General features: G+C 44.9%; 1 protein-coding gene across 12 annotated transcripts in view; it reads left to right on the plus strand.

The window, feature by feature from the left end:
- The window catches only part of PECAM1 (platelet and endothelial cell adhesion molecule 1), a 63,072-nt gene that overhangs the window by 10,629 nt on the left and 37,136 nt on the right, over positions 1–15,307 (plus strand). For all 12 annotated transcript variants that reach the window (XR_012154734.1, XR_012154735.1, XM_073310138.1 and 9 more), the window contains exons 4-7: positions 81–380; positions 2,621–2,890; positions 5,425–5,685; positions 7,358–7,645. Coding sequence is in view for 10 of the 12 variants with exons in the window: in XM_073310138.1 (XP_073166239.1) it covers positions 81–380; positions 2,621–2,890; positions 5,425–5,685; positions 7,358–7,645 (1,119 nt within the window). In the remaining 2 variants the exon portion in view is untranslated. The remainder of the gene's footprint in view (positions 1–80; positions 381–2,620; positions 2,891–5,424; positions 5,686–7,357; positions 7,646–15,307) is intronic.

The raw sequence follows: 15,307 nt of genomic DNA on the forward strand, positions 1-15,307 counted from the left end.
AATAGCCACTAGCACAATTGTCACAGATAGTCTCGGCTGTAGGTCTGTCTCATTATATTTACTTATTTTCTTTTCAAAAGGGCTGTCCCAGCCAAAACTGACTGCCCTGAAAACAGAATTAAAGGAGGGTGAAGTTGTGACTTTACGGTGTGAAGAACCAGAAGAAAAGCCTCCCTTCATTTTCGTGTTCAAAAAACTATTGTCCAGTCAACTGCCACAAGTGAAAAAGAAGCAAGAATTAAAAGAAAACTTTGCATCTGTTGAATTTCCTGTTGAAGAGGGGGATCGAATATTGCGTTTTCAATGTATTGCCCAGGTTAATTCAGCAGTCGGTTCTGAAACGTCAGAGCCCAGTAACGTGACACTTGTTACAGTTGTGGGTAAGTTGCTTGGGCCTGGTCTATTCTATAGAGTTAGGCTGACGCAAGGCAGCTTATGTCAACCTAACTATGTAAGTGTCTACACTAAAATTTCGCTCCCGTTGATGTAATAATTCCACCTCCGTGAGAGGCGTAGAGTCAACGTCAATGTAGTTAGGTCAATACAGTGTCAGTGTAGACACTGCGTTGCTTACATTGACAGTTGCTGGCTTTCAGAAACTTCCCACAATGCCCCACACTGACAGTTCAATCGGTGCAGGCGCTCCTGGTGAGGACATGCCCTGCTGACACAAGCAGCAAAGTGCTGACATGCGCAAGTGATGTAATTACTGTGGCAGCTGTATGTTGACATAAGTTAAGTCGACTTAATTTTGTTGTGTAGACATGCCCTTAGTTTGTGCCCTTACATTTCTTTGCTTGTGTCACAGGGTGACTGGCCCCTGTAAGAGGCCAGGGAGGGGCAGGGGAGAGCTGCTTGAGAATAGACGGAGGACATGTCTGCATTTTGAGGTGGGGATGTGGTTTCCAGGTTGAGGAGACATCTGCATGCTAGCTCTGATTGAGCTAGTGTGCTAAAAACAGAGCATAGCCATGACAGTTCAAGTGGTGGGAAGGGCTAGCCGCCCCCAGTACATATCCACCCAGGACCATAGGTACGTCCTTGGGGCAGTAGCTCCTCCCACTGCTTGTGGCACTGTGGCTATTTTTAGGATGCTTGTGCAAGTATGTCTCCTTGATCTGGAAATCACACCCTCAGCTTGAAGTGTAGATGTACCCTGAGAGGGTCAGGAAGGGGCAGGTGAATGCTGCCTGAGAACAGAGGAGAGACCGACAGCAGCAGCAAGTGGCCAGAGGGAAAGAACTGCAGGAGACCAGAAGGAGAGTCGTAACTATTAGTTGTTGGTGATGAATTGTGAGGAAAGCCGTTGGGAGGACTGGCTAGAGTTGGGGAACCCTACCGAGTTTCAGGAAGGCTTGTGCAGAGGCCCAAGGAATGAGGAGAAGAACCACTCGGTCAGTATAAGCTGGACCCAGAAGCAAGGGGTTGACTCTGGAGCGAGGGCCCCAGGAGCAGGGGTAGGACTCACAAAAGGAGGCCTGAGGAGTGGAACACTGTGGGGAGCCCTCTTGCAGGAGACCTGACTTGGGGCTACAAAAGCCTTGTGGGGGAGAAGCGGGTGTTAGGACTCTCAGGTAGATGCTTGGAGAGTGGCTAAAGGAGCTGGGACAGAGAATGACTCTTGGGTGGGCGACCTGGGAACAGTGACCTTTGGGACTGAAGAGCTGCTGCCTTGTAACCTGTTTTACTGTGTGGTTTTGAGAGGAATTGTTTTTACTACAAGGGATCCGTTGATTGTGACACTTTATATGGAAAAAATGGTTTGAATTTGCCACAGAGAGAGACAATATTCCTTTGCACGGGTGGATGAAGGGGACACTGAGGTAGATTGTGGCTGTGCATCACCGCGCTTGTCCGCAGGAGGGCACCTCTGTCGGGGTTCCCTGTAACCGCTTGTAATTCTTATAATTTGTTGTTTGCCTGAAACATGGAGATCTTGAAATGGTGATATCATTGTTTTTAGTTAAAAACATAGTCCCCTGTGTGACTGTATGAGAATGCTGCAGTATTTGTAAGAGACAGAGCAGATCTGTTTCTTGGCTTACTGGAGGGAAGATAGGTGTGAACTAAAACCCTGGATCCATACGCCCCCTAATGTCATCAGTGTTCAGGATCCAAATCCAAATGTTGTGTCATCAGGGTTAGATTCTAACGTGTTTTGATCTGTGCTGTTAGGTCAGCTGATTACTATGTTGCCCACCCATCACTCTAGTTGAAGTTGTGGGTGCTCAGTAACTTGCAGGACTGGTCTCCAAGAGAAATGTAAGTCTTGATTCATATACAGCACATACATCTGTGTACAACTCTGTACACCATTTGTTATTGTCATTAGCAAAGATGATGGAAAATTGCAGGATCAAAAATTATTGGAGTCTTTCTGCAACTGTAGCTGGGTTCTCTTAAAATCTAAGCTTCAATTTAAAATAAAAAGATTGTTGGCAGAGCTTTCACCATGTGAACTGATGCATTGCTTCCTTGTTAATGCAGCTCTGCAGAAAAGGGTATCTAGCCAAACAATAGCAGCAGCAAAGATGTGAATTCCTCACTGACCCAAACAAATATTTTCTTTTAAAAAGGAGAAGGTTGATGTCACAATGGCTTTATATTTATTGCCTTTCAGAACCGTTTTCACATCCTAAACTGACATCCAAGTCCCCACGGAACATTACAGAGGGAGACAAAATTGACATTGTGTGCACAACAATTCTAGCCCGGGAATATGAAATTGAAATCCTCATCCAGAAAGACAGAAGAATACTGAACAGTGCACGCGGTCAGAATTCTCTGACCTACTCTGCAATAGCCACAGTAGAGAACAATGGCAATTACACGTGCAAAGTGGAACTGGGGAGAGTGTCCAAAACCACCAGCATGCACATTGTTGTGGAAGGTAGGAGCACTGTTAATTCTAGATCACTCTTAGCTTAGGAGGGTGACACTTGCACCTGGAAGAATTCCTGAGTTCTAATCCTGGCTGACACTGAGACTCAAAGGTATTTAGGTGTCTAACTCCCACTGATTTTAATTGGAGATAGGCACCTAGATAACATTGAGGACCTGGGCCTGGCCACTGCTTGTCCGTCAGCAAAGATCACATTTGTACTACAAGGTGACCAAGTTAACTTAGGGCTGTGGGGGGAAAGAGTGATTTTTTAAAAAAATCCTGATTATAAAGTGGTTTGGTCTCATCCACAATGGCAGGAGCAGCCAGTGTTAGAGAAGGGCCAAAGTCCAGCCATGATAAATCCACCAAGTTTTGAATGTAGGCTGTTCTATAGTTTATATGGACCCTTATCCTCTCTGTCCTTCAGTTTGCTCCAGTGGTAGCATGAGGATGGTCATATTTTTCTGGGATGTTAATAAAGTACTCTGGAAACGTAAAGTGCTATACCAGTAGAAGGTACTGATAAATCCATGGCCACCCGGCATTTCATGGTTATCATTAAACTGCATGCCATGGCCATTTGGAACTTCACAGTGACAATGGGGTTAAACATCCATCCGCTCCAAATGCACAGTGCTCTATTAAAGGAGAATCTTCTTACACCGCTTGCAGTGTAAAGTCTATGACTTGCAGTTGAGCAATTCTCATTTCATCCAGTAGAGGACAGTGGTGCCACACACAAGTTGGGTCATTGCTTGAGTTATTGTTGTTTTTTCTTATTATGTTATAATGAATGAGGGTTCCCTAGGGTTTTAATCATGTAATATGCAGAATAGCCATACAGCCACATGGCCGGCATGCGCAGATTGGTTGAATATCTATTTTATTTAATCCATTTAATCTAGGCTCCTATGTCACCAACCTTCACGGTAGTATTTCTCTGCTCGGTTCTTTTAAAATAATTCTCCTTCTGGCTTAAGACAAGGGCAGGTGAGCCTTTTTGGATAAAGTAAGAACCAGACCTGGACCTTCACCAGGAACTCAAACTGAACTATTTTCATGGGGGTTCAGAAAAAGCTTTTGGCCATTTCACTATTGTCCATTTTCATATGCACTTCTTGGCTGGAGCTATGTCTGCAAACAAAAGTGCTAAAATACCATGAGAGAGGCTGTTTCTGCCAATTTATAGTCTGGCTGGGAACCCCCCCCCCCGAAGAAATCTGACATCAGAACCTTTTCTTGTGATACTTCCAACCTAAATTGTAGGTTGGAGATTAATCTACCCACATTAATTCTTGGATTTCATGTAGTGCTGACATCCGCTTTGGCTAACTGGTGGGGGAGTATGTCATGTCCATTCTTCAATGTGTTTGTGTGTCTCTGCTGCCTCATCCTGGAAGGGACATCAGACCTGCTCAAAGATTTTGAGATTGTGTTTCTCTTTAGTGGTCAGAGAGTCACCGAGAATATAAACATCAGCATTACCACAGCTCTTGGAGATACTCCTTTGGCTTGAGTAGTTGAAGTCTGTGTTTTTGGAGCTGAAGGTCCTGGTTCTACCCCCCTTGCTGTATATGCGTGATTCATTTAGCAGCTGTTGTGTCCATTGCTCGTGGCCACAGATTTGTTGTGCCTTGTAAAGGAGTACTGTCCTCTTAAGGCCAGAGGAGGTAATTACTCTGTTCTTTATGTCCAGGGAAGCAACTGATGCAGCCGTAGGGAGAGAGGAAGGTGGTCCCAAGGAGCAGTTAGTGCCTGAAAGGGAGGGACCATTGTTCCTTTAAGCCTTGTAAAGTGGGAGAGGCAAGGCTCCCTTCTCTCCCAGCTAGCAGACACCAGTGTTTTGGGGTTGTTAGACCCACCTGGGGAAGACCAAGAGCCTGACTCTGGCTGGAGGGTGACTCAAAAGGAGGCTCCAAGGCCAGTCAAGGGAGAAGCTGGCTGAAGGAGGAGTTGGTGAGGGGGAAGAGCTCAGCCTGGACAGAGCCCTAGGAATTAGGGCTGGGAAACCACTGAACCAGAGCGGAGAGTCCTACAGGCTAGGCAGGCCAGGGCTGGAACAAAGTCCCAGGAAGGAGACTCTAACCTTGAGAGGTGAGCATAAAAGGGCCTTTTTGGGAGCTGAATTATATTGAGAGGGATATTACTTCAAACACCTTGACTATGACTGGATTATTCTGGGAAACTGAAGCAGGGTGCCTGCAGGGCCACCCCAGGCCACAAAAGAGGGGCCCTGGGATGGCAATAGACTATGTATCATTACCAAGCTGGTGGATAAAAATAGCTAATAGACCACAAACAATTCCTCACTTCATTGTGTCCTTCCCCCTTAGGGTGACCAGACGGCAAGTATGAAAAATCGGGATGGGGGTGGGGGTTAATAGGCACCTATATAAGACAAAGCACCAAATATCAGGACTGTCCCTATAAAATCAGGACATCTAGTCACCCTATTTCCCCTGGGTAGTCTGGGAAATGTAGCTACTTTGCCCTTATGCACAACCTGAATTAATTCTATCCATTGTCTATATTTTTGGCAGAGTTGTTTGCCAAGCCAATATTGACTCCTTCTTTGACTGACCTAGATGAAAATCAGAGGTTAAGCCTGTGGTGCCATATTAATGGCTCTCCTAAAGCAAACTTCTCTATCATAAAGAGACCTCCAGAGAACGGCGTCTTGTTGAAAACTTCCAGCAACTTCACTATTCAAGCCCAGGTGAATGACACCGGGTCCTATGTTTGTAGGGCTGAGATAAAAGGGATCATCAAGGAGAGTAACCCTGTACAGATAACTGTTTACGGTGAGTTGATAAGGAGATATAAGGGCCCAGTCCTGCAAAACACTTGAGCACCTCAGTAGTCCAGTGGTTTGCAGAGTCAGACTGTAATCCCTGAATTAACATGGTGTCTCTGCTGTTTGCAAACAGCAAGTAACCTTCTGTGCGACTTTCTTGTAGTCCCTAGACCAGGGGTAGGCAAACTACCGCATGGTGGCTGCATTCAGCCCTCCAGATGTTTTAATCTGTCCCTCGAGCTCCTGCTGGGGAGCGGGGTCTGGGGCTTGCCCCGTTCTGGCACTCCAGTCAGGGAGCAGGGTCAGGGGCTTGCCTCACTCCGCGTGACTCCCAGAAGCAGCAGCATGTCCCACCTCCAGCTCCTATGTGCAGGGGCAGCCAGGGGGCTTTGCATGCTGCCCCCACCACATATGCCACTGCTTCTGCGAGCTGCTTGAGGTAAGCGCCGCCCAGAGCCTGCACTCCTGACCCCCTCTGCGCCCCAACCCCCTGTCCCAGCCCTGATCCCCCTCCCACCCGCCAAACCCCTCGGTCCCAGCCCAGAGCACCCTCCTGCACCCCCAACCCCTCATCCCCAGCCCCACCCCAGAGCCTGCATCCCCAGCTGGAGCCCTCACTCCCCCCACACCCCAACCCTATGCCCCAGCCTGGAGCCCCCTCCTGCACCCTGAACTCCTCATTTCTGACCCCAGCTGGAGCCCACATCCCAACCCCCAATTTTGTGAGCATTCATGGCCCGCCATACAATTTCCATACCCAGATGTGGCCCTTGGGCCAAAAAGTTTGCCCACCTCTGCTCTAGACATACAGAACTAGTTCTGTACTGATGCAAACTGGTTCACTTTTTCCAGGGCCAGCCATAAGTGGAGAAGGAAATTAGCATGTCTTCCCATTTCCATGCCCTGTCACTCCCTTCAAAGGTTTGCTGCATCCCTTTCCCAATGACCTTCCCCTCTATCCTACCTCATGTTACCTTTCTCAGTAGCTAGACATACTTTGCACACCTTTTCAGTCACCAATTTTTATCTGAAACTCCATCAGCTTCTGCTTTTATTTAAAAAGAAAAGGAGTACTTGCGGCACCTTAGAGACTAACCGATTTATTTGAGCATAAGCCTTCGTGAGCTACAGCTCACTTCATCGGATGCATACTGTGGAAAGTGTAGAAGATCTTTTTATATACACACAAAGCATGAAAAAATACCTCCCTCCACCCCACTCTTCTGCTGGTAATAGCTTATCTAAAGTGATCACTCTCCTTACAATGTGTATGATAATCAAGTTGGGCCATTTCCAGCATAAATAAATTGGTTAGTCTCTAAGGTGCCACAAGTACTCCTTTTCTTTTTGTGAATACAGACTAACATGGCTGTTACTCTGAAACCTGCTTTTATTTAGTTCCCCCCACCCCCAATCTCAGTAGGAGGCAGAAGTTATCTTGGTCATGGAGGACTGCACCATAGAGAAATCAAGTTGTTTGCTAGCAATACACCCATGCAGCCAATGTGGGTACCTTTCTTTATCCCTTGGAACAAAAGTATAAGCAATCTGTGGATGCTAAATAGGTAGCATATGTTTTACATATCATGTATAAATTAATATGGCAGTCTTTAGTTAACTACTGGTACTAGACTTACCCCTGATACAACTTCTTCAATAACAGTTTTTTCTCCTTTTAGCTCCAGTCTCTGAGCCAGTTCTTTCTGTTGCCAACTCATCCACGGAGATGGTGTTAGGGGAGACCCTATTCCTACGCTGTCAATCCATGTCTGGAACTCCACCTATAAACTATACGCTCTTCAGAGGAAACAGACTTATTCACACCATCACAGTATTTAATAATACATATGCTGAATTCAGGGACAGACAAACTAAATTAAATAATCTGAGAGAATACAGATGCGAAGCTAGCAACCGTCACTCCCATGAGAAGAGAAGTAGCTACAAGATGAACATCACGGTGATAGGTAAGCCCAACTAACTGTCCAGCTGCTGCTGCTGAGGAAGTTAGATGAGTGAGGATTTTAATTTTGAAAATGTCTGTAATAGCGTGTGGTGGACTGAGCAGACTGGACGGACGTTTACATTAAACCCTTTTTTTTCAGACAAATGATGAAATACTTGAGGATCTGAACCTCAGACCACTTTGTGGTGGTCTACAAAGCAAAAATTCGACTAGTAAGCTGGATCAAATCAACCAGAGCCACTTTTATTTTAATGGAAAAATACCCTTCACATGTTAGCTGTGACTTTTAAATCTCCTTATTGAATTCAGGCTTACTGCAGAAACAAAATGACTTGTTCTTAAGTCTCTGAAACTATAAATATGGGTCCAGTCCTGTGTTTCTTACTCATTGGAATAGTCCCACTGAAGTTAATGAATAAGAGCTGGAGGATCAGGCCCAACTTTTGTACCTTTTTGAGGCAGCGTGAATTAAATGTATTTTTACATATACAGAACTGTTCTCATGGTGGCCCTTGACAATGACAGTGCATGTTAGCTCCAGTGTCCTAGTGAAATGCCTATGTAATTGCAACATTCCCCAGAGTACAGTCTGGACAGTTGAACAGCTGTGTCCTCTCAACCCTCCAACATGGGTGCCTTTCACACTGCTTTTCTGTGAGAACAACCACTCCTGGCCTGTTCATATACTGCCTTTAACATGCAAAATCACTCCCAGCTGAATGATATAACTGCTTCAGTAGGGGCTGGCTAGAACTATGTTGCAGAGTAACACTAGCAAATTCCCTGTCCCAAACTTGTCCCCCAGAAGTGTGCATCTTGTACTGCCCAGCTGTTTCCTTCTGTGCAGTACAAGCTCATAGAAAGTCAGTCATCTCATTGATAGAAAATATGCAAGAGGAGATTTCAAGCACTTCAGTCCAAACACACACTGGTTTAGATAAAACAATAGAACAAGTTTATTAACTCCAGAAAGGTAGACTTTAAGTGATTACAAGCAATGAGGCATAAAAGTCAGAATTGGTTACTGTAACAATGCTGCCTCTGGCGGGACACAACTGAGCGTATGCATTCAGGACAAATTGCTTAGAGCAGGGCAGTCACAGCCCAAAGCTGGGTGTCCTTTATTATTAAGGCACACCAAACCAGCCAAACAGAGAGGACTTCAGTTTTGCCCCGGTGGCTAACCAGAAGTCATACAAGCAATTGCCTTAGACACTCCAGTTTCCCAGTATCACCACCAGCACCGCTCCTTATGGGGATGAATGGTTATGAAAACCAATACCCCAGGAAAAGAAAAAAGCTTCTCCCGATCCCAAAGGACCAAGTCCCAGACCCAGGTCAATATACAAGTCAGATCTTACCCACTAATTACGCTGTTGCCAATCTTTTAGAATCTAAAATCTAAAGGTTTATTCATAAAAAGAAAGAAATATAGAAGAGAGCTAAAATTGGTTAAATGGAATCTATTACATACAGTAATGGCAAAGTTCTTGGTTCAGGCTTGTAGCAGTGATGGAATAAACTGCAAGTTCAAATCAAGTCTCTGGAGTACATCTACATCCAATGAAGTGAGCTGTAGCTCACGAAAGCTTATGCTCAAATAAATTTGTTAGTCTCTAAGGTGCCACAAGTACTCCTTTTCTTTTTGTGAATACAGACTAACACGGCTGCTACTCTGAGATTTGGGTGGGTCATTCAGTCCTTTGTTCAGAGCTTCAGTGTAGCAAAGTTCCTCCAGAGGTAAGAAGCAGGACTGAAGACAAAATGGAGGGGTTTCCAGGGCCATTTACATCCTCTGCCATGTGGAAGGACACCCCTTTGTTCTTACTGTGGAAAATCACAGCAGCAAGATGGAGTTTAAGTCACATGGGCAAGTCACATGTCCATGCATGACTCAGTTCTTTACAGGGAGAATGGCCATGGTTCACATGCTACCTTGAATGTTCCCAGGAAGACTTCTCATGTGGATTGGAGTCTCCCAAGGTTCATTCATCAGTTAAGTGTTTCTTGATTGGACACTTAATCTACAAATTCCTTTTTCAAGACGCTGACCAAATGCTTCACTGAGGCTACTTAAAATCAAACACATTGAGATACAAGTACATAGCCAATATGCATAACTTCAAATACAAAAATGATACACACACACACAGACAGCATAATCATAACCAGCAAATCATAACCTTGTCATAGACACCTCACTCGACAACCTTTGTACAATATTTGCTGCAAATATATAACAGTGGTTGCAGCAGTGATCTGTACGGTTACAGTTCATATCAATAACTGTTGACAAAGAAATGAAAGGTAAACCACAAGATAATACTGAACTTAACAAACTAAATGAATTAAAAGCAAAGGTTTTTCTCACCACATGCTTTTGCTGGCTGAACTCCTTCAGCCAGGACCACTACCCCAGTTCACTGATGTTTCCTTCATCTTTCATACGTTGATACTATGGGTGGTGGGTATCAAAGACAGCGGTAGACTGTGGCTCCCCAAACAGCCTTGTGTGGCCCCACCCACATTCTGCCCCCAGACCCTTTCCTGCTTCCCAGGCTCTGCTGTGGGAGGCTCTTCCTCCTGTGACTGGGGCCCCAGGCTGCGGCCGGGGGTGCTAATGGGAGCCAGCCTGCACTCCAGAGCTGGGGGAGGGAGGCTAGGCTGCCTGCCCGGCACTCTGGGGCTGGAGGGAGGGCCATGCCACCCGCTCACCTGCCTGGAATTCCAGGGCTGGGGCACTCAGCAGCCTGGGGGTGTGAGGTGGGGGCTGACTGCCACACTGGGAATGGGGGGACTCTGGGCTCTGGTGGGAGGGATGGGGCCTTGAGCAGAAGGGGTGGTCCCGGCTGGGGGCTAGCCTCCCCGAGCCTGGGGTTCATCCATTGCCCATGGTTGATACCATAATTAGAGATGAGAGGCGATTTGTGTCCTCTGTTCCCCCTTCTTAAAGCATTTATCTTCTTTGAGAATCACCTCCAGCTGGGGTTCAGGGGACAGCAAGTCTGTCTGGGAGGGGAACCTCCAGCTGTTTATTTGCCAAAATGTAAATTTCTCCCTTACGCCCTTCTTCCTGCTAAAGAATGGCTGCTGAAGCGGGCGATAGTCTATTTGATTATGCTGACACATGGCTGTGGTGCCTTTTGTATGAGGAACTGGTTTCAGCTGCTTCCCCAGAATTGGAATATTCCTTCGTAACATCATACAATAGAATCTTATAACTTTACATACAATGTTGCTGCACATATTTTACCAGGACAATAATGATCAGTGAATTATGAGTTTTCAAATGATACCTCCCAAGGCATACTTTGTAAAAAAATTATCCTACTTGTGTAAAATGGTGAACATAATGGTACAGTCTGTCACAGTAATACATTTAGATCTTCAGTTTTAATAGTTTAATAATTCCACCACCATAGCTGCCTTTAGTCCTCATGTTCAGAGCTGCTGAGCACCTACAATTCCAGTTGAGTTTTAATAGGAACTGCAGGTGCTGAGTAGTTCTGAAAACCAGGTCTATTATCCTTGTTTATTATGTCATATTAGCAACTAGGGGTTATTGTGCTAAGCACTGGACAAACATAGGCCCTGATCCTGCAAACATGTATGCATGTGTTTAAAGTTAAGCATGTGAGTAGTCCCAGTGACTTCATGTGCTTAAAGTTAATCACAGTAACAATCTTTACAGTACTGGGGCCATAGAGGCAGAAATGTCCCTGCCTTGAAGAGCTTGCAATAAGAAGGCAAGCAGCATATGAGCCATGCAGGAAAGGGAGACAATCAGCAATATATAATCTTATTAAAGGGGGAACTGGTAATGATCCCGGTATTTAGGTTGCCTAACGCTTGCCCCATTGTAAAGAATTCTTGCAACTTTTTGAGACTTGTTGCTTGGTTGCAGCAGACCTTTGATATTCAATAGGGAGAATGCCCATGGGGTACAGAAGTGCCTTTTCATTGTCCTGTGAAATTCTATTCACTTTTGAAGAGACACTTACAAACTGTTTTAAAAAATCATGATTTTCCTCCTCTCACTGGTGTTCCTCAGGAAAACATTGGCAGCCTGTCAACCTAATAATGGAACACGGGAGCGTTCTAAAGGGGATTACCTGGCTGCCAAAGGAGCAGCAGAAATTTGTTTTGGGAATGCTCAGGAGCTGCCAAAGCAGCTGTAATAGGGGTAAGCAGAAGAGAGCTGGGCTAGATTTTTTTTCTCCCCCTGGACCTGGCACATTGCCCCAGCTGCCCACTTCTGCCTCCATCCCCAGGAGCACCACTTGGTGCTGGTGCTCCCTGCAGTTCCCAAGATGGGGGAGGAAGGAGGAGAGGGGGGGTCAGGCTTTTCTCAGCCACCTCCACCCCCCGCAGACACACCAACATGGCCCCAGTAGTCCATGCCCCTTCTGTGGGCTCAGAGGTGGGTAGGCACTCTCCCAGAGATAGGGGAAGAGAGAGACAGGATGGGCTTGGCTGACCCTCCCTCACAGTTCAGCACCAGGACTGGTCATCCAGCCTTCCCCTCACAAATAGCAGCAGCTTTCTTCAGCTGCCTGCTCACATCCATAGCTCAAGTGGCAGCAATCTGTACTGCAGGGCTGAAGGTTCAGAATGCAAACCTTGTTGATGATGCATGCCGGTGCAGCTGTTACAGTTGCACATGATAGTATTTTTAAAAAAATCTTTTTCCTTTAAGGAAAAACTGGCGGGGGGGAGCGCTTTTTTCCCTTCGTGTTTTGTTAAAAGAACATTATTAAGGTTGCAAAGTCAAACACTCAAAAGTTAGGACATGCCAGAATTAAGGTTGCCTGGGTAACCTTAATTCATCCCCCTTGTCCATATGTATTATGATACAGTCTTTAATGCCATCCTGTGCTACTTTTTTCTACAAAAACCCTGCCTCATTCAGTGGGCCTGATCTGGAGATGAATTAGGGCTGTGTAGTGAATGAGATGGCTGTTCTTATTTGTTTCAGAAATGTGTGTAGTGAATGAGGCAGGGAACTGCCGAAAGAGAAAGCCAACTGAGATACTAAGCCAATTGAGAAATTTAATAATTTTATATTAACTGCTGGATTTGTATGGCATGCATTAAATAAGACATAGGGTAATGTGTTCAAAGAAATATTGAATAGGTAGTGTGACTGGTGTGGAAGGGTGAAATTAGAGCTCCTGGATACACCTTAAATACCTTCGAACATTGATATGAGCTGTGTTTACATTGAATTCTTTGTAAGGCCAAATTATTGATACATGCTTTGTCCCCAGCCAAAAACTTAGCCCATACTTTATGAAACACTTTAGTGATTCCAGGGTTTGGTCTATGTGTTGACTTAACGTAGCCATTAATGTTCTTCAGAGAGCACTTACTCTGTCATTCAGCCCAGAAGGCTGTGAGGTGTTGTACCTCAGTTTCCCTTTGTGCACAGCATTTCAAGCTTGTAGTGGTTTTACTGCTGTGGACAGTTTCAAGATTCGATATAGGCACTAACTGAGAAATATCAGTATCACCAGGCCGTTTAACATAGTGTATGTTGTCATGTAATGAAACCGTGTACCCATGAAGGCTTTTACAACATAATGAGTTCTTATGTATCACCCCCAACATGTTCAAGGGTTTTTCCAAAAAACCATGCACATTGTACATTTTTACAGTTCTTGGTATCCACAACAAGTTAGTTACAATCATTAGCATCAATAACATCAGTTTTATCACTAGTGTATATTTACAATTATTTTTTGTCATGTCAAACCTTTGGTTTAGACAAATCATTCTTTAGGTCAGCTTGTTCAATATCCCTTTAAAATCTTTGTGGCTTTTGCTTGACCTCAGGGTCTTCCTTAACATAGGCTTTCAGTTTAACCACTTCCTTGGGGTTTTGGAATTTTAAGGTTAAACTTGTGGCTTTTATTTGCAAGGTTTAATCCTTCCCTTCCTCCCTGTCCAGTAGAGTAAAAATCTGAACTCTCCTGTGTAACAAAATCCATTGGCTGGCTGGGTGTGTCCTCTTTGCTAATGGCTATGGGCAAGTCTTTCTCCCCGGAGTCAGTCAAGTAATTTGCATCAACGCAGAAACTAGCTTATTTACTAGTTTTCAAATCCTTAACTGTTACCAATTCCAAGGCTGGACACTCATTCTTCCCCTCAGCAGGAATGGGTCCTTCCCCCTGCCCCCTTTTTCCTAGAAGGTTGAAAACTGAAATTTCCTGCTCACAGGAATTCCTTTGCTGGCTAGGTGTGTTCACCAACTGCAGCCCCTCTGTGCTATGAACATCTACACAGATGCTCCCCTGCATGCTTGCTTGTGAATCTACCACCACCAGCAACTTAGAGACTGGACTCTGAGTTTGTGGGGTCTATCTTTAAAACAAAGTGTCTAAGGGTGAGAGTTTGCCTGCTCTCCCCTGCATTCTTGTGAGTTCTGTCATAAGGCTGTTCTGCTCTGAAAAACCAGTAACCCAGTCTTTCCTCAGTACCTGAGTCACAGACTCCTTACTTAAAGATGCATCTGAAGAAGTGGAGTTCTTTACCCACGAAAGCTTATGCCCAAATAAATCTGTTAGTCTTTAAGGTGCCATTGGACTCTTTGTTTTTGTGGATACAGACTAACCCGGCTACTCCTCTGATTCTTAAATCCAGAATCACCTCTGTCCCATCAGGAGGATTTTCACAAAATGCCCTTTCAGGTAAACTGCTAGACTTCACAGTCAGAAGATTAGAAGCATTCTCTCCCTTGTTACAAGTTTCCACACTGTCAGTGGGTAACACAGTCAAATTACCTTCATGCTTTCCTTGTGTCCTGGCTATGATATCACCCTGATCAGACACGGTTGTCATATCTTTACCCAGCAACACACTAGCAACATACAAAATAGAAGCACCAGAATCGCTTGGTCTCTGGGGGCTATTTATGACATTAACTGGATGCAACCTAGTTACAATGTCATCATCCCTAGCAGACACCAATTCAGGACCACTTCCTTCCTAGGTTTTAGTTGTATCCAGAATCAACTCTGGGTCAACTGATAAATTTTCAACCATCATAGGCTGACAGGCTTCTTCTGTCTGCTCTACAAACAGATAAGAGCTGGAGAAACATTCTTCTTTAACAGACAAACAGCTTGGGATATCATTTCCCTTGTCCCAGCGCACATGGCTGTTCATGGACAATTGTTTGGAGATTGGGATAGCTCCTTTCATGGGCAACTCATTACCCCTAACAGACACAGGAACATTTCCTTCACTGTCACAATTCTCCACACTGGTAACAGGTAAGGTATAGGGATACTCATGTTCCACTAACCTTGCCTTCCCAAACTGCTGATTAGACAAAGCCATCAGCTCATCTAAACTTTCTTTGCCTCGCGCTCCCTTAACAGATAAACTGCTGTTTCTTACAGATAGTCTCATTACACTGAGCTGCTTTAAACAAATCATTTCTACCTTTTTCAGGCTTACTTTCACAAACTTTACTTGCCAACAATTCATCATTCACCAAGACTGTACCCTTTCCTTTCCTCAGTTAGGACTTTAACCTGATTGTCAACTTTAATTTGCGCTAGAGAAACATTTCTCTGAGCCTTATCTAATGTCAGATTTTCTTCTGAGATACCAGACAGACACTTAGGAATTTTTTCCACATATGCATTGCATCTTTGCACAG

Source organism: Lepidochelys kempii, chromosome 14 (genome assembly GCF_965140265.1).
Source record: "Lepidochelys kempii isolate rLepKem1 chromosome 14, rLepKem1.hap2, whole genome shotgun sequence".
NCBI lineage: Eukaryota > Metazoa > Chordata > Testudines > Cheloniidae > Lepidochelys > Lepidochelys kempii.